General features: G+C 39.0%; 1 protein-coding gene across 3 annotated transcripts in view; it reads right to left on the bottom strand.

The window, feature by feature from the left end:
* slc24a3 (solute carrier family 24 member 3) overlaps nt 1–22,210 on the bottom strand; it is a 274,995-nt gene that overhangs the window by 230,103 nt on the left and 22,682 nt on the right. The window contains exon 1 of one of the 3 annotated variants that reach the window (XM_062977908.1): nt 1,878–2,319. The exons of 1 other annotated variant lie outside the window; for it this stretch is intronic. In XM_062977908.1, coding sequence (XP_062833978.1) covers nt 1,878–2,307 — 430 coding nt within the window. In that variant the 5' untranslated portion in view covers nt 2,308–2,319. Of the gene's footprint in view, nt 1–1,877; nt 2,320–22,210 lie in introns of those variants that run through there. One more of the 3 variants, XM_062977909.1, reaches the window with a different exon arrangement.

Genomic DNA, 22,210 nt, shown 5'->3' with positions numbered 1-22,210 from the left:
TTTTTAAGCTACAAAAGGAAGCGTTTGTATGTATGTATATCTGTATCTACATCTATATCTATGGGGAATGTATTTTTTCTTTTGGACTGATTTGTTTTCTGGGTTGGCTTGAAAGTCTAAATTTAGGTGTGTATTGTACTAATTCCTTAGAATTAAGTTACCATGAACCTCCAACATAAATGAATTAGATAAATTAGGGGGTATGTTTAACATTTCTATACATATTTTTAAGCCTGTAGAATACTTTTGTGAGTAAATAGCCTTCAAAGAGTGGTCAGTACATTCCTAATCCATTACATTGCTTACCTTCTGATTCAGACAAAACAGTCATAATTTTGGGGACAAGCGACACCTTCCAATGTCCTTGCTTTTTAAAAAAGCATCTTTATTTCTTCAAATAAACTATTTGATTTAGTTTTTTTATTTATTGGATTTGCCTTATACACACCTGTAGAGGTCTACCTCCAATATAAGTTGAGGGCAGGTTTGGGGGTCAAAATTATTTATTTTGATATGATCCATGGATGTCAAAGGTTGTTCCACAAAGCGAGGGAAGCATCAGTACTGCCTCCAAGGGTTGGCTGCCCTGGCTACCACTGCCATTTATTAATAGTGAGTGCAAATTATTTGGTCCATGTAGACATGGTCTAAATATACTTCCTCAGATGCAAGGAACTATTATTATACGTAATAAATGATGAATAATAAAATGTCTTCTTATACTTCAGATAAATGCTTCAGTGTTTCTCAAACTATGCTTCTCCAGGTGTTTGGAGTTCAGCTCCCAGAAATCCCTGCCAGCTTACCAGAAACTCTGCTCTACTTCAAAAGAGCACTGAAGGAAACATTTACTTGCAAACGGGCTTGGTGGAACTAGGGACACTCTAAGAACAAGTGAATCAGGAACAGATCACACTTTAACATGTTTGTAGCCTTAGCCGTGAAACAGAGTTTAGGCCAGTGGTTCTTAACCTGTGGGTCCCCAGGTGTTTTGGCCTACAACCAGAGGCGGTTCAACCGCCAGGCAAACTAGGCAGTTGCCTGTGGCGCCATCTTGTTGGGGCGCCATCAGGCAACTCCTGGCTCCACCGCTGCGCCTGCCTCCGCAAGGAAGGAGCCAAGGCGTTTGCCGGTTTGCGGAGCAGTTGCCTCTTCTCTGCTCTGCAAAGTGCCGCCAGGAAGGCGTTCGGCGCTTTGCAGTGCAGAAAAGCGGCACTCTGCTCTGCAAACTGACGCCTTCCTAGCGAGGCCTTCCTTCCGGGCCGGCCCTGCCTCCCCGGGTCGCCTCCTGTGCATGCGCCATAGGGAAGAAGAGGAGAGGGAGCCACCCACAATGGAGAAGGAGAGAGAAAGAGAGAGAGAGCACGGGCGCTTCAGTGCAAGAGCCAAGCCCGCGTTTAAATCCCCTTTTGCTGGCGCTGGCCTCCTGCCTCCTGCCCTCTTCCTGGCTCCCTCCCTCTCTGCCTCACTCAATGGTTTAAATGTAAATAGGCGGTGGGGGGGGGGGGGGAGGAAGAGGCCTCGTCGCCTCTAAGCATATTATCAATGCAGAAGGGCTCCCAGCCTTCCCTCTCCCTCCCAGGCAACAGACACACAAGTACAGGCACACAGGCAAGGAGCGAGAAGCCCCACGGTGCTCAAAGAGGCTGGGATTGCAAAGGAAAGGAGCCCTCAGTTGGAATGAGGATGATGATGATGACAATAATAGTTGAAATAATAATAGTTGTTAAAAGATCCCTGAAAGCTGACAGAGCTTGAAATATCTCAGGCCTCTCTTTTGGATTCCCTCCAAAGTGTTCCTAAATCTGAGCTCAACCATGGAGAAAGCGCGGAAATGGATAAAACTGCGACATCATCACCATTAACTTTATTTTTACCTTGCCTTTCTCCCCATAAAGATTCAAGGCAGCAAACATCCTCAGCTGGGCCTTTGCGCAGCCATTTTCCCCTCAGAAAGCCTTTTCCCAGCCAAACGGGGCCTTCAGGGGGCGTGGCATGGGGCGGGGCTTCACTTCCATCCCCTCCCCTCCCTCCCTCAACTGTGCATGTGCGCCCTGGGCCCAGCCCTCCTGCATGGAAAAGAGGACTGAGGGAAGAAGGGAAGAAGGAAGAGAAGAAGGAAGGGGGGGGGAGAGAGAGAGAAGAGGAGGAGGAGGAGGAGAAGGTAGGCCAGGCCATGCCTCTGAGCATGGGCAGAGGGGGAGGGAGGTACTCTTTGGGGCCTGGCCACTCCACCTGGGACACTCCACCTTCACTCCCACTTCCTGCCATGAAGCACACCCTGCCAATCGTATATATGTATGGCATTTTCTCTGTTTTGACTCAGGCCCTTTCTATAATAATGATAATAATAATAATGATAGAATAAAATAATGCTATAATAATATAATATAATAATATAGTATATAATAACAATATTACAATAATAATAAAACAACAACAACAATAATAGAACTTTATTTCTATTCCACCCTATCTCCCCTCAGGGACTCTTTATAATATATTTTAATAATATAATAATACCATATAATATTATATAATATCATAATATAGTATAACAGTATAATAATAATATAATTGTAATATAATAATAGTATAATATTGTATAATAATATAATATTATAATAACATATTATATCATATATAATATAGCCCCCAGATGGCGTAGTGGACTAAGTGACTTTAAGGTTGGGTTGCTGACCTGAAAGCTGCCAGGTTCGAATCCCACCTGGGGAGAGTGTGGATGAGCTCCCTCTATCAGCTCCAGCTCCATGCGGGGACATGAGAGAAGCCTCCCACAAGGATGGTAAAAACATCAAAAACATCCGGGCGTCCCCTGGGCAACGTCCTTGCAGACGGCCAATTCTCTCACTCCAGAAGCAACTCCGGTTGCTCCTGACACAATATATATATCTATATATATAAAAGAGTGATGGCATCAGGGCAGTGGACAAAACAACAAAAGTACAGGCCCCCCAACCTCGAAATTTGACAACACAACCCATCATCCACGCCTCTAGGTTGATACAACAAAAAGAAAAGAAAAATAAAGTCTTAATTAGAGGGAGAGCAATAATTGTTTTTATCCAATTGCTGCCAGTTTAGAGGGCTAATCTCTGCCCACTTCGTTGCCTAGCAACCAAGGGACAGCCAGGTTTCAGTTAGGGGACAGGCAAATTTAGGCCTCACTTAGTCTTCTTCCACAGATTATCTAATTTGCACTGGATTATATGGCAGTGTAGACTCAAGGTCCTTCCACACAGCTATATAACCCATTTATAATCTTATATTATCTGCTTTGCACTGGATTATCTTGACTCCACACTGCCATATAATCCACTTCAGTGTGCATTTTATACAACTGTGAAGAAGGGGCCTCATATAATCCAGTTCTGAGTAGATAACATAAGATTAGAAATATACAGTAGACTCTCACTTATCCAACATAAACAGGCCGGCAGGATAAGTAAATATATTGGATAATAAGAAGGGATTCAGGAAAAGCTGATTAAACATCAAATTAGGTAATCGTTATACAAATTAAGCACCAAAACATCATATTATACAACAAATTTGACAGAAAAGGTAGTTCCATGCGCAGTAATGCTATGTAGTAATTACAGTAGAGTCTCACTTATCCAACACTCGCTTATCCAACGTTCTGGATTATCCAATGCATTTTTGTAGTCAATGTTTTCAATATATCGTGATATTTTGGTGCTAAATTCATAAATACAGTAATTACTACATAGCATTACTGTGTATTGAACTACTTTTTCTGCCAAATTTGTTGTCTAACATGATGTTTTGGTGTTTCATTTGTAAAATCATAACCTAATTTGATATTTAATAGGCTTTTCCTTAACGCCTTCTTATTATCCAACATATTCGGTTATCCAACATTTTGCCAGCCCACTTATGTTGGATAAGTGAGACTCTACTGTACTGTATTTACAAATTTACCAGTAAAATATCACAATGAATTTGAAACACTGACTACAAAAACATTGATTATGAAAAGGCAGACTGTGTTGGATAATCCAGAACATTGTATAAGCGAATGTTGGATAAGTGAGATTCTACTTTGATATGAAATAATTTCTAGGATAGAATAATGCAGAACAATATAATCTCTAAAACCAGGACAGTAATAAAGAAATAAAGAAAGTAAATAAAGCAAGGAAATTGGAAATTCCACAAAGGAAACAATCAGGGCCAGAAAGGAAGCTGAGAAGGCAGTGAAGCACTATGTACTACCAAAGTCATTATTATTACTATCATTACTATCATTACTATCCTTACTATTATTATTATTATTATTATTATTATTATTATTATTATTATTGTGTTGCGGTCAACCGTGAAAATGAATACAATCTGGCTCCAAGTATTCAAAAACACTAAAATCAGAATATATAAAAATTAATGTGGTATAATAAAACAGAACAATACAATCTCTAAAATCAGAACACTAAATAAAGAACAACACTCTGAAAATAGGGGAATTCCACACAGAAAACAATCAGGGCCAGCTAACACCTCCCAACAAAGGATTCCCATCATCAAAGTCTGGCCAATCCTCTGTTTTCTCAGGGCCACAGACAGTAGAAGCATATAAAATATCGCAAACAACACCACTCTGAAAACAAGGTAATTCCAGACAGGAAACAATCAGGGCCAGCTAACACCTCCCAACAAAAAAATCACTCAGGGAGGAAACAGCTAGGCTTTAAATCTGCAAGGCCATTACATCCTAATCATTTTTCCTAATTGCAGCATTCATACTTGCCTCCAACAGACAAAAAAACAAAACAAAACAATCAGAAATATTGTATATTCACAACCTTTAGGAAATAATGTCCCCTGATGGCACAGCATGTTAAAGCGCTGAGCTGCTGAACTTCTGGACCGAAAGGCCGCAGGTTTGAATTGGGGGAACTGACAGAGCCCCCACTGTTAGCCCCAGCTTCTGCCAACCCAGAAGTTCAAAAACATGTAAATGTGAGTGCATCAATAGGTACTGCTCCGGTGGGAAGGTAACGCCGCTCCATGCAGTCATCCCACATGACCTTGGAGGAGTCTACACACAACGCCGGCTCTTCGGCTTAGAAATGGAGATGAGCACCAACCCCCAGAATCAGACACGACTGGACTTAACGTCAGGGGAAAATGTTTACCCTTTACCTTAACTACCATCAATTCCTCAATACTTTATTTCCCATACCACCATTCTTCGCCACAGCAGCGCGTGGCCGGGCACAGCTAGTATATATATATATATATATATATATATATATATATATATATATAAAACACAATGTGATAATATAATGGTAATATTATAATATGTAATAAAATAATAAACCTTTATTTATATCCCGCTTTTTTCCCATAAAGGGACCCAAAGCGGCTTCCAGCTTGTTATAATGCAATTAAATGCAAAATAAAACCAACAACTATCAATAACAAATGCAATATAAAATCAACAACAATCAATAATAAGCAATTAGTAAAACATAAATAGAATCCTACAGTTGGAAGAGACCTCATGGGCCATCCAGTTGATTTGGCCAAGAAGCAGGAAAATCTCATTCAAAGCACCCCCGACAGATGGCCATCCAGCCTCTGCTTAAAAAGCCTCCAAAGTAGAAGCCTCCATCACACTCCAGGGCAGAGAGTTCCACTACTGAACAGCTCTCACAGTGAGGAAGTTCTTCCTGTTCAGGTGGAATCTCCTTTCCTGCAGTTTGAAGCCATTGTCCCGCGACCTAGTCTGCAGGGCAGCAGAAAACAAGCTTGCTCCCTCCTCCCTATGACTTCTCCCCACATCTTTATACATGTTTATCATGTCTCCTCTCAGCCCTATCTTCTGCAGCCAAAACATGCCCAGCTCTGGATTATATGGCAGTGTGGAATCAGATAATCCAGTTCAAAGCTGATATTGTGGATTATCTGCCTTGATATACTGGGTTATACAGCTGGGTGGAAGAGTAGGCAAGGATTAAAATCACCGCATTGCAGCCAAGGCAAACAGAGCATGGGTCACTTAAAACCAACAGACAGGTTTGTAGCAAGACTTATCATTAAACATACCTGATCATGAAACATGACATCTCTTTGTACAGAGACACACAACATCTTCCAAAACCCAGTTTATCCATCCCTTCTGCCTCTTCTTTCTTTCTCTCTCTTTTTGGGGACATCTACACTGTAGAATTAATGCAGTTTGACCCCATTTTAACTGCTGTGGCTCAATGCTATGGAATTAAGGGAGCTGTGGTTTGATGTGATCCCAGCACTCTTTGGCAGAAAATAATAATACAGTAGAGTCTCACTTATCCAAGCTAAACGGGCCGGCAGAAGCTTGGATAAGCGAATATCTTGGATAATAAGGAGGGATTAAGGAAAAGCCTATAAAACATCAAATTAGGTTATGATTTTACAAGTTAAGCACCAAAACTTCATGTTATACAACAAATTTGACAGAAAAAGTAGTTTAATACGCATTAATGTTATGTTGTAATTACTGTATTTACGAATTTAGCAGCAAAATATAATGATATATTGAAAACATTGACTACAAAAATGGCTTGGATTATCCAGAGGCTTGGATAAGCGAGGCTTGGATAAGTGAGACTCTACTGTAATAATAATGTGTTGTCAAAGGCTTTCATGGCCAGAACCACTGGGTTGCTGTGAATTTTCCGAGCTGAATGGCCATGTTCTAGAAGCATTATCTCCTGACGTTTCGCCCACATCTATGGCAGGCATCTTGAGAGGTTGAGGTCTGTTGGAGACTGGGGAAGAACCTACAGCCCAAAAAATCTACAGCAATCCAAAAAATACACTGCTTTCTCAAAAGTGGGGCCCCTGGTGGCACAGTGTGTTAAAGCACTGAGCTGCTGAAATTGCGGACCAAAAGGTCCCAGGTTCAAATCCCAGGAGCGGAATGAGCGCCCGCTGTTAGCCCCAGCTCCTGCCAACCTAGCAGTTTGAAAACATGCAAATGTGAGTAGATCAATAGGTACCGCTGCGGTGGGAAGGTAACGGCGCTCCATGCAGTCATGCCGGCCACATGACCTTGGAGGTATCTATGGACAACGCCAGCTCTTCAGCTTAGAAATGTAGATGAGCACCAACGCCCAGAGTCGGTCACGACTGGACTTAATGTCAGGGGTAAACCTTTACCTTTACCCTTCTAAAGTTTTAATTTGTATTTATTTTACTCTTGGTAACTGAGGGTGATATATACATTTTAGGACCTAAGTACCCTAAAAGTACCAACTCCCATCTGATTTTGGAAGCTAAGCAGAGTCAGCCATAGTTAGTACAGTAGAGTCTTGCTTATCCAACCTTCACTTATCCAATGTTCTGGATTATCCAAGGCAGTCGGCCTCCCGCCCGGATCCACAGCTTTTTCTTTAGGCAGCAAGGACTGAAGTTTGTACGGATTTAACTTCTGACAATGTTGTTACTGCAAGTTTATTTTATGCAATTTTATCTTTATTTGCAGTCAATTTGTTAATAGCCAATGTTTTTGTAGTCAATGTTTTCAATACATTGCAATGTTTGGTGCTGAATTCGTAAATATAGTAATTACTACATAACATTACCATGTATTGAACTGCTATTTTTGTTGATTTGTTATAAAAACATGATGTTTGGGTGCTTAATTTGTAAAAATCATAATGTAATTTGGCATTTAATAGGCTTTTTCTTAATCCCTCCTTATTATCTAACATTTTTGCTTATCCAACACTTTTATTTTTCAGTAATTGGTTTGGGGGGAGGCGCCAAAATTCCGTTTGATTACACTTGAAAATTACCTGGGGCCAGGAAACTTATATTTTCTCTATATATACTCATATACACTCTGTCTGTCTGTCTGTCTGTCTTTCTGTCTATCTAGTATGTCCACAGATGTAGTCCCACATATTGCTATTGATACACATACAGACATTCTATATCTACACACATTATATATCCACACACACACATATGTAGACCCACATGCACACATGTGCATACTGTGTTAATAATAATAATGTATTATTGTGAATAATATATTATTCATAAATGTCTCATGTACTGTTATTAGTATTATGAATATGAATATAGTACTACTATTAGTGATAATATATTATGAATGTGCTTATAATAATAGCATATTGTTGTTGTGATAATAATATATTATTAATATTTGTCTGTGCACATATTATTAGTATTATTTTTTGAGCGATTGGTTGGGGGGGGGGGATTGGGGAGGCACCAAAATTCTGTTTGCCTACACTTGAAAATTACTTAGGGCCGGCTCTGCCTACAACTCCCAGAAATCCAAGCCAGTTTACCAGCTGTTAGGATTTCTAGGAGTTGAGGCCAAAACATCTGGGACCCACAGGTTAAGAACCACTGGTCTAGGCAGATTATTACCCTTTGGTGTGTGCCTGGCTCCTTTCCACTTTTGAAACATTAATGATAGGTGCATTCACCTGCATGCCAATGCTAATATGGTCATCAGTCTTTTCCGTGGCTTAGACTCGTTGTCTGCCTTTATAAAAAAAGTTGCTTTGAACCTCAATGGACACTTTTACAGATTAAAATTCTGTCCCTTTGAAAAGTTGATTATGTTTAAAATATGGTTGTAGAGCAACTTCAAAAAACAGGGAAATTTGTGAAGACTTCAGTATAAGCCAATGAGCACTGCACCCAGGTAGCTTTTGCAGCAAGCTTTCCTTGTCCCTTAGGATGTGCATAATTCATTGAATGAGGACATTTCCAAAGTAGACTCCTCTCTAATTTAAGTATGTTACAATCTTATCTGCTAGTGTTTATCACTGAAAATACCAGGTTCAATGACATTACATTGGCATAAAGCTGCACACCAACTTGCTAGAAGCCAGGACTATTTGTCTTACTGGAATCTGCTCTTGTAATGGGTTTGGAATTACCATTCATGTTCTCCTGATTTTTGTTGGATACATTTATTTGACTGGATTGATAAGTGTTAGTTACTTGAAAGCTGTCAATGAAGCATGTGCTATGATGTTTGTTCAATTAAAAACAAGCACACGCATACACATATATAAACATTTGCAAAGAGACATTTGTCTCATTTAAAATGTATGCATTTGCTGATTTCTTAAAATATGTAAAGGAACTTCCCATTTTGTGCCTTCAAAAATTAGCATGAATTCTGCACAACACTAGCCAAAAGATGTTTCCCAGATGCTTTGCCAATTTCATATGGTAATTTCAATTTCATATAGTATCTTTTAACTCAACCAGACGTACCCCACAGTGAACATAAAGGGCAATTTTATATGTGTCTTTTTACCATATTCCATTGCTCACATGTCCTCAGGCTGCAACTATACGGCTTACCAGAGAGTAAGTCTATTGAACTCAATAGGGCTTGTTTCTGAGTATGCAAACATGGAATTGTGCTGTCTGCATTTTCCTTCAGGCAAGGTATTCATTATTTTTGCTGCAGCTTTCTGCTGTCATTGGAAACAAGGTGACTGTATTCCTCCTCCTGGAGGTAAGGAGAAATCGTTGGTTTAAATACCAGTCAATTGGGTATTTTTAGCATTGCGTGTGTCTTTATTTTAACATTGCTTAGGGGAATCAGAAGTCTTTCATCAGAACATTCATTTCCTTAATTCATTTGTATGTTAACAATGTAAAATCTAAACATTGCTGATATTCCTGGCATTTGGCAGCTTCCAAGTGTCAGGCTGGTTTTTGTCATTGCCTCTCATGTTCTGTACCTCCTATGGTGAAATTATAACAGGGCTGTTTCCCATACCTTCCCCATTCTCCATGGTGGAAAGTATCAGCTTCCTAGAAAAGGCCAAGAGAAAGTATTCATGAGGAACCAAAGGGCACCTTCGTACTGTTTGTATGTCTGTTTACTTCCAGGAGCAACATAGGGCTGTGCTCCCAATAGGTTTAAAATCTGAGCTAGTCAGTACATAAAAAGAGGAAATTGAGGGATAGGGAAAATACAATTAAACTGACTAAAAATCAGTGCTTGGTTATATTTGGAATTGAAGAGGCCATATCGAAACTGTGAGTTTTTAAGGAGGAACTTCAAGGACACCACATATACATTCAGCAAGATAGTCCATGCAAAAAAGAGCATGACACCTTTAACTGGATGGCGATGGTAATGTCAGAGCAGAAGAAACTGTGGAAAGGACAAGAGCGGGACCATACTCCATTAGCAAATACCACGACTGCTAGGCACAAGATCCCTGATTCATTTTCATCATTTAAAACAGTGGTTCTCAAACTGGGGTCCCCAGATGTTTTTGTCCTTCATCTCCCAGAAATCCTAACAGCTGGTAAACTGGCTGAGATTCCTGGGAGTTGTAGGCCAAAAACATCTGGGGACCCCAGGTTGAGAAGCACTGATTTAAAAGGATCTTAGACTCAAGACCACTCCTACATGAAAGTTGACAAACCCCACAGTAAATGGCCATACTTTCCAACCTATAAGGCACCTTTCCACATTTGTGTGAATATGAAACAATAACTAAAAGAAAGCAATAGAAAGGGGGGAAGTTGTGAGTAGCTCACAATGTAAGGCAAAAAGCCTGAAGGGGATGAAGACCCACTAAATGTTAGCATATGCAAGGAATATTCACAAATGTTATTGAACTCAAGAAGGGAGGGTGTCTCCATACATCCAGACATAGAAAATAAATGGTCACAAGATTTTTTTATATTTTTCTTTTATAACACAACAGTAGCTTTGCACAAACGATACTGCTTTTATGCAAACCAGCAACATTTTTATACTTCCACACTTCCAAAATGTTAAATAAATCAGCAAACTGCACAAAATTCTGATAATCTCTTCCAGGAGTGTGAAGATTTTTGAAACACTTCATTCAGGCCCCATCCACACAACTGTAAAAATCCACATTGAACTGGTTTATATGGCAATGTGGACTCAGATAACCCAGTTTAAAGCAGATATTGTAGATTTTCTGCCTTGATATTCTGGGTTAAACGGGTCCGTGAAAGGGCCCTCAGTGAAATAAAGGGGAGTCCACAAGAAAGGGATGTGAAGGATGCTGAATTTTCACCCAAGGGATAAAAATAAAGGAGTGGATTTTGGCAGTGTTGTACAAAGAGAAGCAATATATCTTCTCAACAGATCAAATGTGGAAAGCAAACAAGAGAAAAGGATTAAGGATAAAGTAAAAGCCTAATGTCCTGCCGGATAAACAGATGTAGATGATAATTTTATTGACTGCTAGAGAAAAGGGTTGGTAATACCGGTAAGTTCATTTAGAAGGAGGGATAGTTTGGTCTTGGATCTATTGTATTTGAAATGGCAAATGAGATCTCTAAGATGGATAAAGGGTACAACCAACCAGAGACATAGAACTGGAGATGATCTAATTTAGTTCTCCCACCAATTACATAACTAAATTGGCAACAGAAGAAAGACATAACATGAGACTCCCAGGAATAAGTAAAGGTATTATCAAAAGAAATTCAGTGGCTCCTAGTCACTATAGCGATAAATTTCCTTTAGTTATCAGAGGCTGGGGAAGATAACCATAAGGGTCTCTTTGCACACACATCCTTGTTGTAGGCTACCCCATGGGCATCCAGACAGGCAACAGACTCTTGCAATGCCACTGTTAGGAAGGAATTTGAATGATACATTTCCGCTTCTACATTAGTGCAATTCCTCTAACTGCCAAAATGCATCTCAGATTTCAGTTATCTACTACACAGCTGGACAAAACATCACAGCTTGTCATAAAACTGTTTTTCTATTTTCAGAGCACAACTGTTCAGCCGGATAAAGCTGCTGCATTGGAGAGTCGTAACTTATCTGTTTTTAATTGTAATCCGTGGTTGTACTATAATATATGGTCTAAGGAGTTCATCACACTGAGGTCAATAAGCTAGGTGGCAGTGGGAATTCACCATGCAGCATGGTGAATCCAGTGGGCAGGGAAACCGTTGCTCCACGCTCCACATCATCCACTGCATCCCTTACCTTATCTTGCAGGGGAAAGTGTCACCACCCAGTTTCCCCTCATTATTCTTAATGAGAACACAGGAAGCCTCCCAAGTTCTCAGGGAAATGTCTTAGCATGCTGCCAGAATGCTTCCTCTATGGAGTCCCGCTGGAAGTAGCCTTACGTTGTGTGATGGCACCCAGCAGGCTCCATCAAAGAAGTGTCCTGGCAGTGTGCTAGGATGCTCCCAAGTTTCCATGTGATGAGGTGGTAAGTGATCACCCTGAGACCTGGCACATAACAGGCACAATCCTGGTACTTAATAAGCATAATACCCAATCATGTCAACATGCATGGCTCCCTCCTTTAGATCTCTTCCTCAATATGTGAAGATCTGGGGGAAATAACTGGTGAGGTGCAATTTCCGAATGGAGTTCAGGGAAATAGTAAGTAAAGGCTGCTTTCTTTTTTGTTTCAACAAACCTTTGGGAAATAATCACTCCTGAGAAAGGAGCTTTTAATAAAGTCTTATGTATTTGTTTTAGACTCCTCCTTTCTCCTTATATCTAAAAAGGCTTGAATCCATTTTAGAAACAGTTTAAAATTATTCATAAAAAGTTAAAATAATGACAGCTAAAAAAATCTCACAAGGTTAAAACAATGTAATATATAATTTAAAAAGAGAGACTGAAACAAACAAAAAAAGATTTTAAAAAACAATGTAATACACTACTAAAGCACAGTAAAAAAGGATTAAAATAGACAAAAACACTATTCCATTAAAAGCTCTATTTGTCACATAAATGATAAGCCATAGGCCTTCCTGAATAAAAAGGAAAGAAGGGGCTAATTAAAACTTGCCCAGGAAGGAACTCCACAATGGCAAAGCAGCCACTGAGGCCCCTTTGACATATCTGAATAAGATACCACAATATCTGCTTTGAACTGGGATATATGGCAGTGTGGACTCAGACATTCCAGTTCAAAGCCTTGATATTCTGAGTTATATGGCTGTGTGGATGGGCCCTGAGAGGGCTTTCTCCTCATATGGTCCTCCACAAGATCTCCCCAAGATCTTAAAACTCAAACAGACCCAATACACTGTGAATATGGCATGTCTTCAACGTGTTCCCGACTTTCAACAATCCTAAAGCGAATCTATCACCATTGTTTTAGCAATATTTGTTGGGGGGGGGGGTTCCTTTGAGGCTGAAGGATTGATTATGACTTGCTCAAGATCACCCAGTGGGTTTCCATGGCCAAACAGGAATCTGATCCCCGGTTTCCAAAATCATTGTCTGTCAGACATTCTTCAACTCTCATTACTTTTTGGCTTAATATCTTTGTCGAATGGTACAGTCAAGATGTGAATTGATGGTTTATAAGCCACTATCAAGGGATATAAAAAACTCACATGACCCCGTCCCTGTTTTGCACTGTAATAGGACAAAAACAAAACAAAAACAAAGTGACTTTATAGTGCTTTGATAGATATAAATATTTTCAAAGACTTACTGTTAATCTCCTTGCTGGCACACACTACATCTAAAGAAGTATTTAACAGCTTAAAGAAGTTTATAACATTTCACAACATTAGTTGAAATGTATTGGAATTAGCACAGCTAGGGCACAAGAAATGTCCAGAAAGCTTACTGGACATGTAGCATGGATTAAGGAAATCATACCATCCATGACTTGGTAAACAGGGAAGCTCTAGTTGCTAAGAAGATTCTGTACCAGACAAACCAAAACAGGCCATCAGTCAAAATTGTCAATTTTATAAAAAGGCAAATCATTGAATTCAACACATTTTGAACAGCTCTGCAAAGATATGAAAAATGCACACCATCCACCTTTGCCATACTATGAAGTTCACTGGTTATCACAAGCTAAAGTTTTGCTTTGTTTGGGGGAACTGAGAGATGAGATAAGATTATCTCAAAGATCGTTTGATAGATTTTTCCCGGTTAGTAAAATCAGTATAACTGTCAGATATCTTCACCCACTGAAATAGGTCAACTTAAATCTTAAGGGAGAAAAAGTAAGTTTTCAAAATGAAGACAAGATCGAAGCAATTATGAAAAATTTGGAATTGCGGCATCATAATTTCAAACCAAAACTTTGAGATATGTCTAAATCTCACAAATCATCTTGGTTCCACCAACAAAGGGTTGTTTGAGAACACATCAATTTTTGTATGACATTTGAAAGGTTTACGGTAAGGTTTCTGGGACTGTTTACCAATTCCTGATAAATGCAATACCTGGATTACAGCTTCATTTTCAGTTAATTTTTATGAACTAGAAGGGTCCACAGCAGCAGAGGAAAACTAGCTCTTAGAAATATCCATGGATGGTGCTCTGAAACTGCAGTTCAAGCAAGTCCTTGCCAAATTTCTGGACTCAAGAAAATTTCTGGAACTATCAAAGAGGGCAGTGAAAGTGTTGATACCTTTTTGAGCAATACCGTATATCACTAAATTTATGACACCACTGAATGTAAGGTGCACCCTGTATTTGAAGCTTCAGTTTTGGAATAAAGATTTTTCTTTTACTATTTGTTTTAGAATTTCCGTTGCACACACAACACTTTGGGTTTGTTTCAACCAAGAAGTAATCTTGTCTGCATGAGTCTTTTTTTCCTAGCTCTCTCGGCTCTTTGGGAAGGCAGCGAAAGCAGAAAGTGATGCTTGGCTCAGCACTAGTAAACAGCCCTCTGGCTAAGGACAAAATGGTGATGCCTCACAGAGCTGTTGCAGCTGGGCCCCACTTCCTCCTCGGCATGATTTTTTAAAAAACAAAAAATTGGGAATCTCAGGCAGTTGTAAGATGCACCTGGTTTTTGAAGTCCTACAGGGAAAAGTGTACCTTATAATTAGTTAAATATGGTAGATCTGCTCTCTCTTTAAAATAAATTTAGAAACCATTTGAAAAATATTCAGAATTAAAGTTTCAGCTATTAAGTCCAATATAACAAGTTTTGGAAGTTTTGGAAGTGAAATGCCTTCTTGTTAATTAATTAATCAAGTAATTAAAATTGGCCCGGGAGGTGGCGCAGGTGGGAGAGCAAGCCAGCTGCAATTAACTGCAATGAATCACTCTGACCAGGAGGTCATGAGTTTGAGGCCCGCTCGGAGCTATGTTTGTTTGTCTTTGTCCTATGTTAAAAGGCATTGAATGTTTGCCTATATGTGTAATGTGATCCGCCCTGAGTCCCCTTCGGGGTGAGAAGGGCGGAATATAAATGCTGTAAATAAATAATAATAAATATAATAATAATAATAATAATAATAATAATAATAATAATAATAATTTTATTTTTGTACCCCGCCACCATCTCCCCAGAGGGACTCGGGGCGGCTTACAGATATAAAACCAACATAAAATAATATCAAATACAAAAACACACAAATAAATTTAAAAGGCATTAAAATCACAATCATTATAAAACAATTGAGAAACACAGCAATAAAAACATAAAATGAGCTGGGCAAAGTGCACTGAGTGGAACTTGTAAACAAGAAGGAAGTTACGGTGCTACAAGGTCATGGGAAGAGCCAATATAAGGCCATGGTTCAGTGTTGTTTATGTTGTTTTTGTTGTTTTTCTTATCACTATAAATTTGTATAGAATCATTCCCCCCAAAAAATTATAATAAGGGTGTATGCTTATTTCAGCCTTCTCTCCAAATTTGAGGGCCCTAGATTAGCAACGTTAAATAAACACTTGATGTACTTTAGGTTTCAAATCTTGAATTAGGTCTTGGGGATCTTCTGCAACAAGAGATATTTAAAGGGTGTCCCTGGAAAGAACCACTGCCCTAGAGAGATCAAGACAAGGGCATTTAGCACATTACATATGAACCTCCTAGTTCAGAGGTGTCAAATTTATGGCCCTCCAGATGTTTAGGCCTCCAACTCCCAGAAGCCCTTGCCAGTTTGTTCAATGGCCAGGAATTCTGGGAGCTGAAGTCCAAAACACCACTACCCTAGTTCATAGAATCATAGAGTTGGAAGAGACCTCACGGGACATCCAGTCCAACCCCCTGCCAAGAAGCAGGAAAATCACATTCAAAGCACCCCTGACAGATGGCCATCTAGCCTCTGCTTAAAAGCTTTTAAAGAAGGAGCCTCCACCACAGTCTGGGGCAGAGTTCCACTGCTGAACAGCTCTCACAGTGAGGAAGTTCATTCCTCTAGCTTGCATCTCTAGCAAGGACTCCAATCTTCTGCTCATTTGTGGGTTATATCACTAACAAGGATCATTCCAATAAGTGATATTCATACTAAATAGTCATGGATACATAAGGTGTGGACGTATGTGCCTATCTGCTCTGTATGTCTTATTTATGAGTTCTTGTTTTCTGATCCTTATGCTTGTTTTTCCTTTTGGGAGGATGCTGTGATTCTTCATTTCAAAACATTATTTGTGTTGACAAACAAGAGTTATTTTCAATTTTCTTTTCTGGGTCTCTAGAAGCTAAATTACTGACCAGTGATCACATGCATCTTGACTCTAATGCACACACACATATGTAAATATATGCACTGAAGACACAAGCATGTACACAAAACCATCTGTCGAAACAACAACAGCTGTTGAATGTGTTTGAGTGGAGGTTACCCAATTGGCACAGCTGGATCCAATTAGAGGTGGAAAAGACTATTAAATATTTCTACATTTTTTTTAAATGCACAACAGGCAGAGTCGGAAGTGACCAATAAATTCTGGGAGCTTGCCTAAGTTTTGAGATCTTTTAGTGAAACATTTCTGTCAATTCAACAACCTTCATGGGCACACCTTTTCACTAACTATAGAACTCTCCCCTATCAGAGGCTAGGTTGGTCTTCTCTCTGCAGGCGAAGAACTTATTTAGATAGGGCTCGGGCCATAAACTGTTATGAAGAGCTCATTTAATGAGAGAGGGTGCTGTATGTTTTTCTTCATTTGTTTTGTTTTAAATACTTGTACAGTGTTTTCTCAGTGGAGTGCTGATTTTAATATGACAGTTTATTGAATCCCTTTTTAATTCTTCAATATGACAGTTGATTTTTACCTGCATGCCGTTTGAATTTTCCTTGAGTCCTGCTCTGGGAGAAAAGTAGGAAACAAACACAAAGGTGTATAATAAAAGTAAAGTATGTGCTGTCAAGCTGCCTATTGACTTAGGGAGATTCCATGCATTTCACAAGGTTTTCTTAAGGAAGGAATGCTCAGAGGTGGTTTCCTTTGAATATATCTGCAGCACCTAGCAGCTTTTCTTCCAAGAACTAACCAGGGCTGACCCTGCTTAGATTCTGACATCAGACAAGATCCAGTGCCTTCGGGATATTTAAGCAATCTAATTAATACAACATCAAAAATATTGAAACTTCAGTATCAAAGATCTAAGAGATAGCAAAGACTGAGGGGCATCCCATTAGTGATGTGTGGAAGTAGCTTTGTTCTGCTTTGAAGCTTTCCATTCCCTCTAAAAGATGAGGGAATTGTCTAGTTCTACTAAAAGCTGCCTACATTCACGTGAAAAGCCTCAACCGAGTATTGATGTCTTCAGGGGTTTATCTAGACATATAAGGTCAAAAGCTCAAAGTTGGGGTGGGGGGAATATGTGTTACAAGATGAACTGGGAAGAAAGGACTTTGAAGGCTTTTTTTGCCATGGATCAGAGTCTGGATGAGCGTTAGGGGAAATGTGGCCATTGATCTTGAATCAAATCAACCCTTCAGCTGGAAAGTCCCATTTCAGAGCTGGAAATGTTATTTCCCCTAAAGGAAGCAGCTTCCTTTAGGCCAGTGGTTCTCAACCTGGGGTCCCGACTCCCCAGATGTTTTTGACATTCAACTCCCAGAAATCCTAACAGCTGGGATTTCTCAGAGTTGTAGGCCAAAAACACCTGGGGACTCCAGGTTGAGAACCACTGCTTTAGGCCAACATAAGGCACACCTACATTTACTACTACTACTACTACTTTTTATTTCCTCTTCCTTCTCTTTCTCCTCCTCCTCCTATAAATCCAAGATGAAACCAGCATAGAAGGAAGCTGTTTCACTGTGTGGATGATTACATTACAAGCCCTAGAACTGGTTTGGGAGCTGGATCTTCCTTACATGCACTGCAGAGGATGGCCTCAAACCAGCTCCAAAATTTACAGGAACTACAACTGTGAGAATGCAATTTTTTTTAACCTCACCCTGGTGGGTTGCACACGTGCACTTCAGCAGAGTGCTTTAAGCGTCTGCGCAGTGATTTGCAGTCTGTGGAGTTGTTTTCATTATGTGATATAGCTTATACAAGAGCATGCTGATTTGTATTTAGGACTCTATTTCAGAGTACAGGCAGTCCCCAATCTACATACATCTGACTAACAAATGACTCATAGTTAAGAACAGGAAATGAGACAAAACTACTGGGAAAAAGGTGCCTGAACTGAAGCTTTTCACAAATCCTTGTTTCCACAACATGCCAAATTTTTCAAAATCTAATTATTGCAGGGACAGAAAGTGAGGTGCAATCTTCTGACCTGGTGCACAGTCAGAAAAACAAACACCACAGGGGTGTTAACCCTTTCCTATGCTATCCAAAGCTTGCATATATGTACAGCATATATGTATGTATGTGTCTATCTATCTATCTATCTATCCATCTAATGTTACACTTAAAAATGTACCTGTTCTGACTTAGAAACAAATTCATCTTATGAACAAACCTATAGAACCTATCTTGTTCGTAACTTGGGGAATGCTTGTATCCCCCAACTTTGCTTATTGTGTGTAAAGGTCTTCACGCTGTGCATTGGTCAAACACCTGCTGTCAAGTTGTCTTCAAAATGCATTAAATGGTCAGTGTAGATGTGCCTCCCTGGCTGGCCTTTCCTTGCCTGTCCCCCAGCCGAGGCTTGAAAAACCTTCCGTGGCTGCTGGCGTTTCTTCCTTCCTTCCGTCTCCCTCCAGGCCATGCTGCCTTGCTTCCCAGAGGCTTCTGATTGGCTCCTGGAGCCGGGGCAAGGGAGGGTAGGAGGGAAGGAAGGAAGAAGGCTTTCCACTCCTCCCCAAGGCTTCGCTCCTTAAAGGTACAGGACGCATTGGGATTCTCCTCTCATCTTCCTATCCTATGCCATGAAACTGATTATTTTATACTATTATTCTATTGCCATATTATTACCATCATATTCTGTTACTATTATTATATCCCATTATTATATTATCCTATTAATATATTTTAAATCATTATATTATATTTTTCTATTATTATTATTATATCATTATATTATTATTCTATTATTATACTATTATATTTTCATATTATTATATTATTATTCTGTTATTATTAAATTCCATTTTATATTACCCTATTAATATATTTTATATCATTATATTCTATACTATTATTCTATTATATTATCATATTATTATTTTATTATTATTAGCATATTCTGTTATTATTATTATATTCCATTTTATATTATCCTATTAATATATTTTATATCATTCTATTCCATTCTATTATTCTATTATATTATCCTATTATTATTATATTATTATGCTATTCTGTTATTATATCCCATTATTATATTATCCTATTAATACCATATTATTATCATTTTCTGTTATTATTATATCCTATATTATATTATCTCATTAATATATTGCATATAATTATATTATTATTATAGTATCATATTATTATTATAGTATATTATATTATTCATCGTTCATGACTACATTGAAACTAGAATAGAGAGAAATCAGCGTGGAAACCTTGTGAAACCTAAATTGCAAGAGGTACCATAGATTGTTGTACATGTAAATAATGGTAGTAACAAGAAATTCTTATTAGGATTCATAGTTTGTCTGGTTATGCTGGTTTGTGATGACAACTACTTTACAGTATATAATAAATGTTCATTTTGTTGTTCAACAATAAATGTGAGCTCTTCTTCATGGAAAAATAAGACATCCCCTGAAAATAAGACCTAGTGCATCTTTGGGAGCAAAAATTAATATAAGACCCTGTCTTATTTTCGGGGAAACAGGGTAGTAGCATTAAGCTTCAATGAGCTGGTCCTCTTCCAGCTCATCATAACATCTAGGCATTTATCCAACTTCTGTACAACTCCAGCTGATTCCAATGAGAAGAAATAAAGCTAAGTGTCATCAGCATACCAATGACACTCAACTCTGAAACCTCTAATGACATCTCCTAATGGATTTATATAACTACAGTAGAGTCTCACTTATCCAAGCTAAACGGGCCGGCAGAAGCTTGGATAAGCGAATATCTTGGATAATAAGGAGGGATTAAGGAAAAGCCTATCAAACATCAAATTAGGTTATGATTTTACAAATTAAGCACCAAAACATCATGTTATACAACAAATTTGACAGAAAAAGTAGTTCAATACGCAGTAATGCTATGTTGTAATTACTGTATTTACGAATTTAACACCAAAATATCATGATATATTGAAAACATTGACTACAAAAATGGCTTGGATTATCCAGAAGCTTGGATAAGCGAGGCTTGGATAAGTGAGACTCTACTGTATTGAAGATGACAGGTTAAAGGCTATACTACGAACTCCCTGCGTGAGGTTTCGTTTTCTGTGAAGGAATTTTTTTAGTATGGTGAAGTATTTAACACTGTGAGCTTCCACCTGAAATTGCAGAGATTTGTGACAGAAGAAGGTATCTTAAACTTCCTTAACTCACCAATGAAAGCCTTTGTTGATAGTTTATACACTGCCACCATTGTGCACAGTCCATTATTACATGATGACATTGCCAAAGGTTAGTCTGTGCCCCAAACAATTTATACCATAAATTTCAATACTGGGAAAACAACAAAATACTGGGAAGAGAAGGGAAAGTATAAGCAAAGGATTATTGGGTGCAAATATAGCTATGCATATCCTGTAGGATGCATGCAGTTATACACACCGCTTGAGACCTTCACGTGAGTCTTATTGAGTACAACTGCACACACAAAAGTTTTCTTTTGTGCAATCAGGAAGAAGAACCAGAGTTCCCAGTACTGCGAATAGAATGCAAAGAATGCAAAGATTCATGCCCCCAACACTGATTCATTTGTAATGTCTGAAGAGAGATATATTTGGGTTTGAGCAAAGGATGTTGCCTCTTCTGTTCTCTTTACTTTTTAAAATGAAGTTGCTCTCGGCATCCACAGATTCAACCATCTGTGGCTTTAATTTTTTTTAATTCCCAAATGCAAATCTTGATTTTACCATTTAATATAAGGGACACCATTTTAATACACCATTGTATATTGTGATATTTGAGCACTCACATAGGTTGGTATCCACGGGAGTTCTGGAATTATTATTTATTATTTATTTATTTATTTGCAGTATTTATATTCCGCCCTTCTCACCCCAAAGGGGACTCAGGGAGGATCACATTGTATATACATATAAGGCAAACATTCAATGCCATATACACATAGAACAAAGACAGAGACAGACGCAGAGGCAATTTAACCTTCTCCTGAAGGGATGTTCGATTCTGGCCACAGGGGGAGCAGCTGTTCATCATCCACTGCAACTGCACTTCCTCATTCCAATGGATGATTTTTATGGAGTTGTCAATTAGTTAAATTAGCCTTCCCACTTTATAAGTGGTACCTTAATTTCCTACTTGATAGTTCTTTCGGGTTGCTAGGTCAGCAACGAGCAGGGGCTATTTTTTATTTTAAATTGTCGGGTGCTCACGCCGCCATGGGCTGGCCTCAAACTCATGACCTCTTGGTCAGAGTGATTTATTGCAGCTGGCTGCTCACCAGCCTGCGCCACAGCCTGGAATCAAACCCCAGCAGATACCACTGTATTTTGCAATAGGTTTACAAACTGTGGGCAAACAAATCCCCAAAAGGAAGCATAACACATTTGTATAGTAAAAGCAACCATGTTGAAACTGAAACAGATAAACAAATGACAAGCTGAACGTTAGAAGAGTGGAATGGGGCTACACCTCTTTCTCAATTATTATAGTAGCATCACAGTATTACTGTGGCAATGAGGAATTTGTGGTAGCATTCCCACTTCAATCCATTTCTTGAAAATTCTTCCCCATAGTATTATGTTCTGAAATCAAAAGGCTTTGGAAGTCAAAATTGGTGAAAGCAGGCTAAAATCAGTTTCCAGAAAGCTGCCCGAACAAGCAAGGCAGACGTGGAAAGCAAAGCTGGTCTCAGGACCGGAAAACCAGGAAGATGCAA

The sequence above is a fragment of the Anolis carolinensis genome, chromosome 4 (assembly GCF_035594765.1).
Source record: "Anolis carolinensis isolate JA03-04 chromosome 4, rAnoCar3.1.pri, whole genome shotgun sequence".
NCBI classification, from domain to species: domain Eukaryota; kingdom Metazoa; phylum Chordata; class Lepidosauria; order Squamata; family Dactyloidae; genus Anolis; species Anolis carolinensis.
The sequence above is the reverse complement of the archived record's forward strand: the minus strand, read 5'-3'. Positions and strand labels throughout refer to the sequence as shown.